At 43.5% G+C, this 17,613-nt stretch overlaps 1 protein-coding gene across 2 annotated transcripts in view; it reads right to left on the bottom strand.

The window, feature by feature from the left end:
- The window catches only part of LOC144683047 (dedicator of cytokinesis protein 9-like), a 304,955-nt gene that overhangs the window by 150,450 nt on the left and 136,892 nt on the right, over positions 1-17,613 (bottom strand). For both annotated transcript variants that reach the window (XM_078546055.1, XM_078546054.1), the window contains exons 4-7: positions 12,971-13,053; positions 10,798-10,867; positions 2,922-3,017; positions 1,181-1,315 (exon numbers count right to left, since the gene is read on the bottom strand). In XM_078546055.1, coding sequence (XP_078402181.1) covers positions 1,181-1,315; positions 2,922-3,017; positions 10,798-10,867; positions 12,971-13,053 — 384 coding nt within the window. The remainder of the gene's footprint in view (positions 1-1,180; positions 1,316-2,921; positions 3,018-10,797; positions 10,868-12,970; positions 13,054-17,613) is intronic.

Genomic DNA, 17,613 nt, shown 5'->3' on the forward strand with positions numbered 1-17,613 from the left:
GTCTGAATAGCGTATAAACCCCATTCCTCAGTCAGACCAATGTAAATCACCAACTGCTCTCATTACAACTTCTAAGGAACTTGAATCTATGGACTGGGTTCCAAAGTTCCTGTGAGGTTTCAGCTTTGCTGAGTACACCTCCTGTCACAATGGGAACTCCTCAATGTGTTCACATTCCAGTAAGAATGATGGTTTGCCGTGTACATCGCTATTTGGAGAATGGGAGATTTCTGCTTCTTATATAGTTGGACCAGAGATTAGCTCCGCAGCTTGTGGGTCTCGAGCACAATGTTTCTATTTTACTGACTCCATTCGCAGTAACAGTTAAGAAAACAGAATTAACAAATCGAGAAATTGCTGTGAACTACCAAAATTAATCTTAAAGGAGGGAAGGGGAGGGGAGCAGGAGAGGGAGGGGGAGAGTGAAGGGAAAGGAGAGATGAGCAGAATTGCCAAATGCGGATGGATTTTGTATTATTTGAAGAAGTTGAAGGCTCTTAATAGATAATAATAAAAACAGAAAGTGCTGGAAAAGCTCAGCAGGTCGGCCAGCATCTATGGAGAGAGGAAAGAGTTGACATTTTGAGTCCAACCTCGGCCCCCCCGAAGTTCCAAAGAAGATTCATATTCAACTCATAACATTAACTCTATTTCTCTCTCCACAGACGCTACCAGATCTGCTGAGTTTTTCCAGCACCTTCTGTTTTTATTTCAGATCTCCAATATCCACAGTATTTTGCTTTTACTTTAGGCTCCTAACAGATGCCTGTTTACACAACTGATCCCAGAAACAATGGACATACTGAAGGCAACACGGGACATCCCTAGCCATCCTTTGACCAGTGCTGGATCGCTGCAGCATTGAAACACAGCATTTACTCAGCCATGTCTGTGCTAATGTCTTTCTCCAGGAGCCCAACTGCTCTAATTTCACACTGTCTCTACGTGAAGCCATTAGAGACTCCAGCTTGAAGAAACTCATGTCCTGTGTATAGCCGTTCAAAATACAAACTCTTCAGGCACAAGTAGATGCAAAAACTGTCAAGACTGTGGATCTTTTTCCCCACTTCTGGTGAAATAAAGAGGTGAGAACTGTCAATTGTTATTTGATTTTCATTGTCTAGCCAATGATCAGATCACCCTTCTTTTAAACCATCAGTTAGAGGGCTCGGTCTCCTACCTGGACCACTCCCATGCACGAGTCGAGAAAGATCGAACCTTTTGGTTCCTTTGAGATTTTCTCATCTTTGTAGAAATTAAGAATGTACGAACCATCTCCAAGCTGCGTCAGGTGGAAAAACCGCCTCTTGAATGACTGAGGAGATAAAATGGTTCCAGAGTGTCAGGTACAAAGGTTTAGTTTGTGGTCAAGCATCGTGTGGCATTTGCTGCCTGATAACCATTTCATTCAGTGTCAGCTGCGACTCAGTGGGTGGCCCTCTCGTCTCTTGAGTCAGGAGGCTGTGGGTTCAAGTCCTACTCCAGAGACTTGAGCACATGGTACAGACTGACACTCCAGTGCAGTACTGAGGAAGTGCTGCACTGTCAGAGGTGCCGTCTTTCAGATGAGACGTTAAACCAAGGTCTCTTAGGACTCCACGGCCACTGTTTCAAAAAAGCAGGGGAATTCTCCACAATGTCCTGGGCCAATAATTATCCATCAACCAACACCGCAAAAAATGAAAGATGATCTAGCCAATGCCACACTGCTGTTTGTGGGAGCTTGCTGTGCAGCCCTTTCTACAACAGTGACTACTTTGGTTGTAAAGCGCTTCAGGGCACCCTGAGGTCACGAAAGATGCCATATAAATGCAAGTTGTCGAATTCTTTAACTTTTACATTCAAGGAATGAGGTTGTCATCATGAGTCAAGTCCAGAAATCTCACTGGACCAGAGAAGGCTAAGAGGAGGTCTGATAGACGTACTCAAAAGCCATCAGAAGCTGCAAAGTCTAACTGGAAGACCAGATTAAACGTGACAGGCAGGCATGAAAACACAGCCCTGAAGAGGGTCAGTGTTACAGCAACTTAGCGTGACTGTTCTAGGAAGTGCTCAGTATACACAAGACTAGGTTTTGGGACCCATATGCACTTCCTGCACACGATACAATGACTTTCTCCAGCACTTTGCTGACACACTTCCATCTATTGTCTCTGCACATCACATCTAAGTGACACCAATCTACGATGATCTTTGGTTATATCCAAGTCAATTAGTCTGAGCCCAAATCTTTCGCAGCTCCCACCTCAGAGGTTCCTGAGCTTTGACACTCAGTTATGTCCCCAGCTTCCAACAGCCCCCGATCCAAATGCCACCCAATTCCTGAGTGCATCACCCTCACATTTCTCTCCCCTCACCCCTCATATCCCGCTGTTCCAGCCTCTCTTAATTTAGCTGAACCCTATCTCACAGGATGTCCATGGAGCAGACTTGGTCTATGCCAGTTCGCCCATTTCTTCCTCCCAATGATGAGGAAGAGGGGTGACCCATAAAGGAACCTGGATTTCTATCACACCTTTCACAGCCTCAGGGCTTCCCAAAGTGCTTCAAAAGATAGGTGGAAAGATCTGAATTTATATAGGGTCTTTCAAAACTTCAGGGTATTCATACTTTAGAAGTGTAGTCACTGTTGTAACGCAGGAAACTCAGAGCAGTCAATTTGTGCACAGCAAGATCCCACAAACAGTAGTATGTTTACAGGTGTTGGCTGAGTCATAAGTGTTGACTGAAGGCACACACCCCAACACATTGCAATCAGCAGAGTTCGAGGATAATTGAAATCATAATTTTTTTTTAAACTATTAAGCACCATTGATTAATTTGAAGTTACTTGCCTAAGTGAAATATATTGGAAACCACTTTGAGGATCCGTTTTAATGTACAATGTAAAACTGAAGAAAAACTGTTAAGGGAACTCTCACCCTCATGGTCACGCTGATCGCATTGTTCATATTGCCCTTGTACAACCATCCTTGTTTAGTGATCCCTCCCTTCTGTGAGCCCAGAGAAGCTGTATCCTAGGTTAAAAAGACAGATCTTCAAGTTATCAATTCACATTTCAGAAACTTAAGATTTTTGCTTCGAGTGTCAAAATTCCTCAAGATCAATTTCAAGTCACGTGCAACACAGTCAAACCTGGGTCTCTACAAAGCAGTGCATCCGAAATGTGAGGCTTCTTCTCTGAAGCTGGTGGACATGTTTTAATAAAGCAACTCGCCTTCCAGAACCTCACTCAGGTACTCTTCTTCTCAGCCAGTCCCTCAGGATGGAGAATGACTTGCCTCCGCTCCAGTTCGATGGGTTCTGAGATGGCTGGTAAGTCCGGCTGATAAGCGCGATCCATCAACATTGACCAGAAACTGAACTGGACCAGCCATATCAACACTGTGGCTACAAGAGCAGGTCAGAGGCTGGGAATCCTGCAGCGAGTAACTCACCTCCTGATTTCCCAAAGCCTGTCCACCATCTACAAGGCACAAGTCAGGAGTGTGATGGAATACTCCCCACTTGCCTGGGTGAGTGCAGCTCCAACAGCACTCAAGAAGTTCAACACCGTCCAGGACAAAGCAGCCCACTTGATTGGCACCCTATCCACCACCTTCAACATTCACTCCCTCCAATACAGACACACAATGGCAGCAGTGTGTACCATCTACACAATGCACTGCAGGAACTCACAAATGCTCCTTCAACAGCACCTTCCAAACCCATGACTTCTACCACCTAGAGGGACAAGGGAGGCAAATACATGGGAACACCACCACCTGCAAGTTCCCTTCCAAGCCACACACCATCCTGACTTGGAAATTTATCACCGTTCCTTCACTGTCACTGTGGGTATGCCTACACCACACGGACAGCAGCAGTTCAAGAAGACGGCTCACCACCACCTTCTCAGGCGATGGACAATAAATGCTGGCCAAGCCAGCAACAACCACATCCCATGAAAACATTTTTTAAAACCTGCAGACTCTGCATACCAAGGCCTGATTTGGTCCACAAAAATCAGCACTTGGGCAAATATTTAAAAACATATCAGGAGAAGACCATTCAGCCCCTCTAGCCTGTTCCGCCATTCAACAAGATCACAGCTGATATGTACGTCAACTCCATCTGCCTTGGTTCCACAACCTTTACCCAACAAAAAAATCCATCCATCTTGGTTTGAAATTTTTCATTGATCCCCAGCCTTGGCAGGTTTTTGGAGGAGAAAGTTCCAGATTTACGCTCCCCGATGTGTGAGGAAGTGCTTCCTGACATCACCCCTGAACAGCCTGGCTCCAATTTTAAAGTTCTGCCGCTTTGTTCTGACACTGGGTATTTTTTTTTTAAAAAATGGCAGTAAGGCTCCCCTCCCCTCCCCGCACCCCACGTCCGCACGCGCAGGAAAGAGTTTCGCTCCTTGAACTGAGATTTGGCCTGGAAACTCCCTGGTCTATATTGGTCAGTAATACAACACATGTTGTATTTGCTAAATGAACCAAGGCAAGGAGGAACTGAAAGGGCATCACTGCTTGAATCAATCTGGCAAACCATGCACCCCGTCCTATGTGCAGAAAACATCCTAGCGTGAAACCAAATTGTGTAATTCATGTATATAATCGAGGAAAAACAATCTGCTCACAAATCACTGCAGTTTTCAATTTACTTACAGGGGTTTCTCAGCTTCTACTTTGTAACTAATCTTACAAACTCTGCCAACAGAAGATTGGCAGATGATCAAAGTGCCGGTTTAACTGCATAGACAAACTGAATATTCCCTCATTTTAGTACATTCAATAAAAGGCTTATTGTATCTAATATTTATTTGCAAAGGCAAATTGCCTGATCTACTCCAAACTGAGATGTTGTGCAAGCTATTCTTGACAAAGCCAGACACAGGAACAGGAGTCAGCTATTTAAGAGATAGAGGGGAGATTAGCCAAACGAAAAGGACATTTATTTTATACCAAAATGGAGCCTAATTATGTGAATTCAGCAGGGCTTTTGTTTCTTATCCTGACCTTTATCTAATAAACCTGTATCAGAATACACATTACAACAAATTTAACCCTAACACCCAAACTCTTTCAACCTTACTGCCTTTTTAAAAAAAAAAATACCCAGTGTCAGTGTCTTATCCATTACATTGTTACGGTTAAGAGAAACAGGTGATGGGTATTACTTGTCTTTGAGCACATATAAATAGGGGATAGGGTGCATCATCACCCCGGTAATGATATTTTGGTTTAATCAGTTCAGTTTCCTTGCATGTTTTTGTTTTAGTTACAGGGTCCCACCATGGGCTTTCACTCCCTCCCATTTATTGATTTTAGTTTAATTTATTGATTTTTTTTTTGTTTTACAAATGAGTCTATAAATAGGGGATAGCTGGGACACTGGATTGACTGGGAGGAAAGCCGAGAGACTGAACAAGTCAATAAGCTCTCTCAATAACGAAAAACGCCGTGTTTTGGTTCCAGCTTCACCAAACAGCTTGGATCCTGTTAACACCACAGAACTTGGGGAGCCGATAGTTCCCCGTTGCTTTCTCCATGACAATGCCTTGGCCAATCAGAGTCTACTTGCCAACCAACCAGCACCCTTTTCTCCTGTAGTATAAATTGTTGTGAAATTTAGTATTCGTGTGTTTGTCCTGATGAGCACAAGAAGAAAAGCTTTGGTGACATGTCTTTCTTTTCAGCAATAATCGGAAGAGAGTTAAATGAAATCAAGAATGTTAAAGCACGATAGTCTGTAATCACTAAAAATTCTGATCACGATTACACTCAGTCCATGGTCTCCAAGTATAAGATAAGAGACAGGGGTATTAACAACAAAACAATAGCGAGAGGCAGCCACAGAGCTAGGACAGTATTCTGCCCTCCTCCCAGTCAGGGTTCCCTATACCAATTATATACCCATGATAGGAGAACTATTATAGCAAATGAGATCCGACAGCCATTCATTTATTCTTGACTTTTATGATTAAGGAATCATCTAGTCTGCAATTAATCTCATGACTCTGCTCAAAGTGACAAGAACATTTTTTTTCCAGGCCTTGAGTACTACATACAGTTTTTGTCTCCTTATTTAAGGACGGATTGACTTGCACTGGGGGCAATTCAGAGAAGGTTCGCTAGACTGATTCCTGGGATAAAGGGCTTGCCTTAGGAGGAAAGGTGGAACAGGTTGGGGCTATACCCATACAACAAATGGAGGCGAGCTTAGTGAAACATCGCCGGTTCTGAAGTGGATTGACAGGTAGATGGTGAGAGCTCGTTTCCCCTTCTGAGGCCACACTTTCAAAAAGGGAGCCTCATTTAACATGAAGATGAGGGGGAATTTCCTCTCCGAGGATCATGAACCTTTGAAACTCTTTTCCCCAGAGTGAGAGGAGGCCGGGTCATTGAATATATTCAAGGCTGAGTTAGACAGACTTTTGATCGGCAAAGGGGTCAAGGATTAACATGGACAGACAGGAAAATGGGGTTGGGGCCACAATAAAATCAGCCATAATCTTACTATGGCGGAGCAAACTCGAGGGGCCAAATGGCCTACTCCTGCTCCTATGTTCAATTGAATCATGGAATCTTACAGCCTAGGAGGTGGTCACTCTGCCCATCATGTCTATGCTGGCTCTTTAAAAGAGACATCTAATTAGTCCCACTCCCCATAGCCTGTGATTTCTTTTCCTTTTCCAAGTCTATATCCAATTCCTTTTGAAAGTTACTCTTGAATCTGCTTCTGTCACCCTTTCAGTCAATGCATGCCAGATCACAACAGCTCACTGCGTAAAATAAATTCCCCTCTGGTCCTTGTGTGAATTAGCTTCAATCTGTATCCTCTGGCTATCAACTCTCCCACCAGAGGAAAACAGTTTTCTCCTTATTTACTCAAAGCCCTTCACAATTTTTAACCATCAGGAGTTACGGTAGCTTAAAAATTTAACCACATTAAAACCTTCAACCTCATTCTATTTACACAGTGGGAATGTACAATATTCAGGCCAGGCTACTGGGTGTCTTCCATGACACAGAGGAGGTTACAGTGCGGTAGAAAGATTAATTCTGACAAAACAAGAGACTGACAGGACTCTGAATCAATATGGTTTGTATATAAAGTTACACACAGAATGACGTTTGGGATGTGTGGAACTGAATTGCTGAATGCCTCAATACCACACTCTGTTACTTTGGGAACTTTCATACAATTTGGGTTCGGAGTCTTTCCCTGAACGTCTCTCAGACTTGGATAAGAAGGTTTCACAACACAAGAGTTTTGCTTTATCTGCTCACATGCACAAAATCAGTTACACTGTCCCATCTCTACATTCAAAGCAACCAGTACATAGGAACAGGAGGAGGCCATTCAGCCCTTCAAGCCTGTTCAGTGAGATCACGGCTGATCTGCATCCAACTACCTTGGCTCCATAATCCCTTAATACCCTTGGCTAGCAAAAGATCTATCGGTCTTAGATTTAAAATTATCAACTGAGCTCGCTTGGCTAGCAAAAATTCTACTTACCTCAGATTTAAAATGATTAACTGAGCTAACATCTACTGCTTTTTATAGGAGCGTGTTCCACACTGCTACTAACTTTTGTGTGAAGGATTTCTCTCCTGATTGGCTTGGCTCTGAGTTTACGGTTTCTCTCTATCCATCCCATCAAGTCCTTTGAAAACCCTAAAAAACGCAATCAAAATGCCCTTTAACCACTGTATTCCCTAGAATACAGGCCGAGTTTATGTGATCTTTCTGCAAAATTTAACCCTTAAGAGTCCTGGATCATCCATAAGATCACAAGAAATAGGAGCAGGAGTAGGTCATTCGACCTCTCGAGCCTTCAATAAGATCATGACTGACCTGATAGAGGCCTTAACTCCATTTTCCTGCCTGTCGCCCATAACCTCCAGATCCCTTGTAGATCAAAAATCTGTCTAACTCAGTCTTGAATATATTCAATGCTCTCGTTGGAAGAGAATTCCCAATACTAACCAGCCTCAGAGAAGAGATTCCTCCTCAACTCCAACTTAAATGGAAGACTGCTTATCGCCCGCTCGTTCTAGGTTCCCCCATGAGGGGGAACATCCTCTCAGCATCTACCCTGTCGAGCCCCCTCAGAATCTTATCTTTTCCAATAAGATCACCTCTCATTCCTCTGAAGTCCAACAAATACATGCTCAACTTTTCTCATAAGACAGCCCCTTCGTTCCACTGAATATCTGCTGCACCCTTTCCAAGGTCACTGATACCTTAGGAGGTGCCCTGGACTGTTCACAGAACTCCAATCATCGCACTATATTAAGTTATGGAAATATTAGCACATGAAGCAAGATCAACAGATCTCATCAGAAATTAACTCTCAGTACATGAAACACATCCAATAAATTCAGATCTATTATGCAAAACATTTCAATCATTTTCAATGGGATGATTGCAGTTCCTCCAGCAGTAAATACATATAGATGCAAGAAATGTTTCTGCACTCTTTTTTCAGTTGAAACTGCATTCACATTATACTTCAAAATTTGCAATGATTCCAAATTAACAGCTTTTCTTATTTTAAATTGTGCACTCCAGAAATGCTGCAGATCGAAAATCAAGTACAACATCAATGGGCCAGCACTTGTGCAACATTAAGGGAATCTTAAGGATGCACTCAAGTTATTAAGATACGAACTGGATGGCAGGTTCTGGATAGGAAGGGATATGCCAGGAGCTGCAAGTCTCCAGAATTTGCTCGTCGATTTGCACATGAATCATTAACCATCCCTGATTTCTCCAGTGAGATACAGCCCATTCATTTCAGAACCCACTTGCCTCTCGTTAATTGAAGGACTTGTTGGATTTGCACATTAATTGTCCATTAAATTCACTGTAGAAAGTTAGGGCACAGAACTAATAACATAAGTGCCTCTTTAACAATGCGATAATTGTTATTGCAATGCCAATCAATCAATCTCTCTGGTCCAGAAATGCAATCTTTAAACTAAGGAGTCTCACTCCTGTGAAGTGGCAAATTTTCCTCAGGAATGTCTTTTACACAATAAATTTGAAATGTTTTTCTTAGTTTTCCTTTCTGTCTCTTTTTCCTCACTCTCTCTTAATCCAATCTTTCTTTCCCTCACTTTGTTTCACTTTCTTCCCGAATTGGCTCCAATTCACACGATTTCCTTCTCTGTCATTCCTCTGCTTCTCTCACAATCCTTAAATCTCATTGGTTAAAGGGATAGACTGTTGGTCACATTGTTCAAGGAGGTCTCACTTGCCTTTCCTGCACCATTGTCAGCTCACACTCCCAGCAAGATGGAGAGCTGAATGTTGAGAGAAAAGGTCTAAACTAACCAGTGGTACCACAAGATTCCCCTCTTCTGGCAAGAACTGTCCCAATGCCTACGAGGGAGCTATCTTGCTAGTTACCTATTCTGTCTCGCATGCTCATGAGCCTGTGAAACAATTAATTTTTATTCATTCACGGGATGTGGGCTTCACTGGCTGGGCCAGCATTTATTGCCCATCCCTAATTGTCCTTGGGAAGGTGGTGGTGAGCTGGCTTCTTGAACCGCTGTGGTCCATGTGGTGTAGGTACATCTACAGTGCTGGTAGGAAGTTCCAGGATTTTGACCCAGTGACAGTGAAGGAACGGCGATATATTTCCAATCAGGATGGTGAGTAGCTTGGAGGGGAACTTCCAGGTGGTGATGCTCCCGCATGTCTGCTGCCCTTGTCCTTCTAGATGGTAGTGGTCGTGAGTTTGGAAGGTGCTGTCGAAGGAGCCTTGGTGAGTTCCTGCAGTGCATCTTTTAGATAGTGATACTATGCGTCGATGGTGGAGGGCAGGGGGTGGGGGGGGAGTGAAATCAATCAAGCGGGCTGCTTTGTCCTGGATGGTGTCAAGCTTCTTGAGTGTTGTGGGAGCTGCACTCATCCAGGCAAGTGGAGAGTATTCCATCACACTCCTGACTTGTGCCTTGTAGATGGTGGACAGGCTTTGGGGAGTCAGGAGGTGAGTTACTCATCGCACGATTCCTAGCCTCTGACCTGCTCTTGTAGCCACAGTATTTATATGGCTAGTCCCGTTCAGTTTCTGGTCAATGGTAACCCCCAGGACGTTGGCAGTGGGGGATTCAGTGATGGTAATGCCATTGAATGTCAAAGGGGAGGAGATGGTTAGATTCTCTCTTGTTGGAGATGGTCATTGCCTGACATTTGTGTGGCGCGAATGTTACTTGCCACTTGTCAGCCCAAGCCTGGATATTGTCCAGGTCTTGCTGCATTTGGACATGGACTGCTTCCATATCTGAGGAGTTACAAATGGTGCTGAACATTGTGCAATCATCAGCGAATATCTCCACTTCTGACCTTATGATGGAAGGAAGGTCATTGATGAAGCAGCTGAAGATGGTTGGGCCGAGGACACTACCCTGAGGAACTCCCGCAGTAATGTCCTGGGGCTGAGATGACTGACCTCCAACAACCACAACCATCTTCCTTTGTGCTAGGTATGACTCCAACCAGTGGAGAGTTTTCCCCTTGATTCCCATTGACCCCAGTTTTGCTAGGGGTCCTTGATGCCACACTCAGTCAAATGCTGCCTTGATGTCAAGGGGGGTCACTCTCACCTCACCTCGGGAGTTCAGCTCTTTTGTCCATGTTCGAACCGATTAAGTGGTGCAGGTGCACATTGATTCGAATTAAGATGAACGTCACAGTGGCGGGAGTGATGGGGGGAGATAGGGGAGGAAACTGTAACTCACTTCAGTTCTTCCCAAGTAAATCAGGTACAAATGAAGCAGGAGAACAAATAATAACTACCTCATCTTTGTCAACATCTTCGTCAACTTCAAAAACGTGGACTGGAAGCTTTTCTGGTCTGGGTGCTTTGCTGTTGGGAAAGAAACAAACAAACGTAGTGTAATCTGGCAGGTATGAAAATACTGAATTTTCTTTAAAAATCAAGAGTTGGATTTAACAAAAATGCAGCAGCACTTGTGAAAAAAACCCACATTTATATAGCGCCTTTCATGACCTTAGGACGCCTCAAAACACTTTCCAGCCAATGAAGTACTTTTGAAGCACAGTTACTGCTGTAATGTAGGAAACACAGCAGCCAATTTGCAAACACCAAGATCCCACAAACAGCAATGTGATAATGAGCAGATAATGTGTTTCTGTGTTGTTGACTGAGGAATAAATATTAGCCAGGATAGCAGGGGGGGGGGGAACTCCCCTGCTCTTCTTCAGAATGGTGCCCCAGGATCTTTCAGGATCTGAAAGTGCAGGAGAGGTCTCAGTTCAACATCCCATCTGAAAGACAGCACCTCCGACAGTGCAGCACCCACCCTGATGCGTCAGCTGAGACTTTTGCGCTCAGGTCCCTGGAGCCGGACTTGAACCTACAACCTTCTGACTCAGAGGCCAAAGTGCTACCCACTGACACAGCGTACGGCTGAAGCAAAACATCTGCTGAAATCTGCTTTACTCATCCATATCGTACGAACTCGGGTACAATTAGACGCCTATTAAATAGAATGTGGCTTCCCCTGCTCTTAAAAATCCTAAACTCCCTACGGTTCAAGTTCTCTCTCCCAGTGGTATTCCAGGTTGTGACAATCAAAGTTCCACAAGAAGAAATAAATAAATTCAGTAAAGTTTTCCTATTTAATTTCTTAAGTTCTTGTGGGTGGTTTCACAATGTTGAGGTGTACCTTTTAAATTACTAAATTATGAACTAATTTAATTATACATTTTAAAAATAATTTAATAGTTTGTGAGCCTTTAAATTACTGCACAGAGACCTGTTTCACACACCAGCACTATTGTAACACTGCACAGGTTATGTCCTTTCGCTGTGATAAAGGGTAGGATTGAGCGTAAAGCTCATATTTACATTGCAGATCATTCTGCATGAGAACTGTTAAATGATTTAACTGATGGGCAACGTAGCAGTTAACACACGTTTCTCAGAGTACAAGTTAAAACAGGTTTGGGATGTGCGTCTTTCCGATCATTTCCCAATTTGTTTTGAAGAAATGTTAGAACTATCAATTGTGACCATCTGGACAAGGAAATAAAGTGAAAGCTTTAGAGATTAATGGGCCTAGGTTAGCAACGACAACTTGCATTTCTTTAGCAATTTTAATTTAGTAAAACATCCCAAGGCGCTTCACAGGAGCGTTATCAAAAAATATGACATCAAACCACATAAGGAGATATTAGGGCAGGGAAGCAGGTCTTAAGGAGCGACTTAAAGGAGGAAAGTGAGAGATACGAGAGGTTTAAGTGGGGAATTCCAGAGCTTTGGGCCTTGGTAGCTGAATTCACGGCTGCCAATAGTGAAGCGATTAAAACTGGGAACATGCAAGAGGTCGGAATTGGAGATGCCGCAGATATCCCTAGAGGTTGTGAGGCTGGAGGGGAGTACAGAGATGGGGAAGGGCGAGGCCATGGTGGGGTTTGTAAACAAGGATGAGAATTTTAAAATCAAGATGTTGCTGAATGAAGAACTAATGCAGGTCAGTGAGCATAGGCATTACAGATGAACGAGGCTTTGTGCAAGTTGGAGTATGAGCTGTTTTGGATGAGTTTAAGCTTTTGGAGGGTAGAATGTGGGAGGCCGGCCAGGGGGTCATTGGAATGGTCAAGTCTAGAGGCAAGGAAGACATGGATGAGGGCTTCAATAGCAGATAAGCTGAGGCAGGGTCAGAGGTGAAACATGGAATGAGCCAAGAAATCGTCTAAAGAGTCACATGTGGACAACTATTATTCAGCAAAACTTTGTGAATTAATGACATTAATTCAATGCACTGCAATTAAAGTTCTTCAGCTGTTCATCTAACCATGAAGTTAGATAGGATACAAAACAATGAAAACTCTTTGTAACTGATGACATTTAAATGCAGCCGTGAAGTTGAGGCTCTGTTTTTAAACTTAAATGGTTTTACTTCAAAAAGTAGACCAAGTGTTAATGGGAAATGAATTCACTCACTTTGGCAGTTGCCTGAAGTCTCCTGAGTAATCTTCATACTTGTAGTGAACAAGATGCCAATCAGAGTTGTAGGTCTTGATGCACTGAAAAGAAAAAACAAGGTAATGCTGAATATTGCCTGCTGCATAGACTCTTACAGCACAGAAACAGGCCACTTGGCCCAACTGGTCTATGCTGGCCTTTCTGCTCCACACGAGCCTCCTCCCGCCCGTCTTCATCTCACCTTATCAGCGTATTCTTCTATTCCTTTCTCCATCGTGTACTTATCAAGCCCAACTCAAAAAAAATTAAATATTGTTATTCTCAACGCGACCTCCACAGTGCCAAAGTCTTGAAAAGTCGAGGGTGCATAAAGATATCAGCATTAATTCTTCTGTGTTCTTTCAATTGTGCAGGAACGGATATTGGATTCAAGGTGTAAACATGGCTGAGGGAGATAACAGCTGTGTGCGCTTAAAGATGATCTAAAACTAGTTTTTGTTCAAATATCAGAGCACTCTAAAATGCAGGTGGTCAGATAAAAATGTCAAGATTGAAGACAGTCCATTTTGACTTTTGACAAGATAAAAGCAAACTACTGCGGATGTTGGAAATCTGAAACAAAAACAGAAAATGCTGTTTTTCCAGCATTTTCTGTTTTTGGCTTTTAACAAAATGCCCGTGAGAAGCACTTAAGTTATTGTGTGAAACCAAAATCCAAAATCTCCCAGTACCCGTGGAATTCAATTTGAAAATTCCTGTGGACAGACTGACTTCCAACAAGTCAGTTGGACACATTGAGCAGAGGACAAACTGGTGGGAGTCAATGGTTGAGGAAATTCCTATTTGTACAAAAAGGTTCCACAAATAATGAAGCGGCCACTAGGAACGGGAAGTCTATTATTCTTTATCCTTGTCCGGTTTTCTTTTATCACATTTGAAAATAGCAATGCACTTAACGATACCTCTCTTACAGAACGCTGCACATTGTACAGTGACCCAGGAGACATGTCCCATGTTTTGGTGGCATGCCTAGATGCTAGACTTGGTACTTGAGTTGCGAGCATGGATTGATGTCTGCAACTTAAACCCAGCAATCTGAATATTACTTTCTACACAGGGGACAATGGCATTTGCACAATCTTTACTGCTTCTCTTTGCCTACATTTCTGATAACCCACAATATTAAATCTGAGTACCATTCATATTGAATCACTGAGCACTGTTCAACTGGCAGATAAACAGAACCCCGGTCAATATGCAACCTACAAGATTCCATATTCAGAAACCGACTGTCTGCCTCTCCCCTCCCTTCCTTTCATTTCCTATCCCCCAGTCAAAGAGTCAGAATGACAAAAGAGGCGGCCATTTGGCCCATCGAGTCTATGCTGGCTCTCTGTACAGCAATCCAGTCAGTCCCAAGCTTATTCCCTCCAATTTCCTAATGAGATCTTTGCTCACCTCTGTTGCCACTGCCCTCGGAGGCAGCAAGTTCCAAGTCACTCATTGTGTAAAAAATGTTCTTCCTCTCATTCCCCTCACATTTCTTGCACAAAACATTAAATCTGTATCCCCTGGTCCTTGTAGCATCAGCTAATGGGAGCACCTTTCTTTGGATACCTTATCTAAACCTGTCATAATATTGTACACCTCTATCAAATCCCCCCTTAACCCCTTTGCTCCAAGGAGAACAAGTTCAGCTTCTCCAAGCCAAGCCTTGTGGTTAAAATCCCTCATCCTTGGAACCATTCTGGTAAATCTCCTCTGCACCTGCTCCAGCACCTTTGAATCCTTCTTAAGGTATAGTGACCAGAACGGGACACAATATTCTAGTTGTGGCCTAACTAGTACTTTAGAAAGTTGCAGCGTAACTTCCCTTATGAAGCCCCAGGTCCCAAATACTTTACTGAGTCCCCTCTCAATATGTACTACCACCTTCAAAGATCTATGCACATGCACTCCAGGTCCCTCTGTCCCTGCACACTCTTTAACAACTCTGCCACTTAGTCCATATGGTCTCTCCTATTCCTTCTGACAAAATACCTAACCCTAACTCTCACACTTCTCTGTATTAAACTCCCTTCTCTCTGTTCATTACTGTTCATTAAACATTGGGCCTACCTGACATTGATGTGCACAAAGTGATAGCCTCAAGCTTGAATTGGAAAGAGGGACACTTCTTGGATATGGCAATAAACTACTTTGTACAAGTTTGGCTTTAGGCCAAAGATAGACTGAACAGCACCACTTAAGTTAAATCAACCTTCTTACTATGTGGAACAAAAGCCCCTGGCTCAACCTACGCAAGTCAGGGGCTAGGAATTCTGCTGCAAGCAACTCACCTCCCCACTCCCCAAAGCCTCTGCACTGTCTCCAAGGCACAGGTCTGGAGTGTGATGGAATACTCTCCACTTGCCTGGATGAGTGCAGCTCCCACGACACTCAAGAAGCTCAACACCATCCAGGACAAAGGAGCCCACTTGATTGGCACCCCATCCACCACCTTAAATATTCACTCCCTCCATCACTGACGCACAGTGGCAGCAGTGTGTACCACCCATCTACAAGATGCACTGCAGCAACTCGCCAAGGCTCCTTCAACAACACCTTCCAAACCTGCAACCTCTACCACCTAGAAGGACAAGGACAGCACATGCCTGGGAACGCCACCACCTGGAAGTTCCCCTCCAAGTCACACACCATCCTGACTTGGAAATATATCGCCGTTCCTTCACTGTCATTGGGTCAAAATCCTGGAACTCCCTCCCTAACAGCGCTGTGGGTGTACCTACACCACATGGACTGCAGCGGTTCAAGAAGGCAGCTCACCACCACCTTCTCAAGGGCAACTAGGGATGGGCAATAAATGCTGGCCCAGCCAGTGAAGCCCACATCCAATGAAAGAATAAATAAAAAGTCTAGGCTGGCATTTTTGAAGAACAATGCAGTTATTCTCGCCCCCTGACTCTTTCCCCATGCGCCTGCAATATTTTTTCTCTTTTTTGTATTTATTCAATTCCTTGTTGAATGCAACCATTAAATCTACATCCACCACCCTATCAGGCAGTGCCTTCCAAATCCCAACCAATCATAGCATGAAGATTTTTGCTGGTGTGCTGGTGGTTCCTTTTACCAGTCAGGATGAGAAGAGGAAAACCATACAGTTTCCCCCAAGGTCCCGTAGGATTCCTCGTTTATTCCTGGGTGACTAAACGACCCAGCCAGCATGTGCTAAAAAGGAACACATCGAATTATTTCAACATTTTAAGTCACGTCTGAAACACAATCATTATTTCTGTGCTCAAAGTGACTCAGGTAGCATCTCGTCAAGTCACATCAGAGTATCACACAGCACAGGAGGCGGCCATTCAGCCCATTGTGCCTGTGCCGGCTCTTTGAAAGAGTTATCCAATTTGCCCCCCTCCCCCTACTTTTTCCCTCACAGCCCTGCAAATTTTTTCTTTTCAAGCGTTTACCCAATTCCCTTTTGAAAGCTGCAACCAAACCTGCTTCTACAGCCCTTATGGGCAGCGCATTCCAGACCACAACAACTGGCCACGTAAAAATATTTCCCACGTGGTTCTTTTAACTCTGTGTCTCGCTAGTGAACAACCCTCCTGCCAGTGGAAATAGTTTCTCTTTATTTACTCAAATCAAAATCTTTCCTAATTTTGAATGCTTCTGTTATATCTCCCCTTAACCTTCGATGCTGTAAGGAGAACAATCTCAGCTTCTCTACTCTCTCTCTACAGCACTGGTGTACGTGCATAAGCATCGCCCATGTAGCTATGCAAGGGCAAAACCTTTAGAAAAACAAATTTGCTTGAAAAGGTTTGGGGCTGTTGACAAAGCAAGGATTTAATGTAAGTCCAGCTAGTGAAATGCAACAATGATACCATCTCTTCAGATAAGATAATGCTTCTCTAATCGTTAGAAACCGAGCAAATGTCTGAATCAAAAACAGACCACCAACTGTTTAAGATAAGACATTACGTTGGAAAAACCTGACAATGATCTCCTTCAGAGAAATAATAAGCAATTCATAAACAATGCAAGAAGGAAAAACTATTCTTCACTCTGCAGCCTGGCCTTCACTGCAAGAATAAACACAGAAAGACACCACTTTGCATTAACACAAGCATGATCATGCTGTTGGAGGTTGACATTACATGTGCAACTGCCCTTCACACAGAATTTTACAGCACAGAAACAGGCTATTTGGTCCAACTCGTCGGTGCCAGTGTTTATGCTTAAATGAGCATGCTCCCACTTTACTTCCATCTCATCATATAAATAATTGCACTTGTATAGCATATGACCACTCAACATCCCAAAGTGTTCTACAGCCAGTGAAATACTTTTAGTGTAGTCACTGTTGTAATGTTGGAAAAACAGCAGCCACTTTGCACACAGGAAACTCCAAACTGCCAACTGATGTTGACCAGATAACCTGTCTTTTGTGATGTAGATTGAGGGATAAAATATTGGTCAGGACACTGGGGATAACTGCTCTTCTTTGAAATAGTTCTGTGGAATTGATTTACGTTCACCTGAGGGAGAAGATGGGGCCTCGGTTTAACTTTCCCATCGGAAAGACGGCACCTCCAACAGTGCAGGACTCCCTCAGTGCTGCACCAGCAGTGTCAGTCTTGATTTTTGAATTC

Source organism: Cetorhinus maximus, chromosome 7 (genome assembly GCF_964194155.1).
Source record: "Cetorhinus maximus chromosome 7, sCetMax3.hap1.1, whole genome shotgun sequence".
Taxonomy (NCBI): domain Eukaryota; kingdom Metazoa; phylum Chordata; class Chondrichthyes; order Lamniformes; family Cetorhinidae; genus Cetorhinus; species Cetorhinus maximus.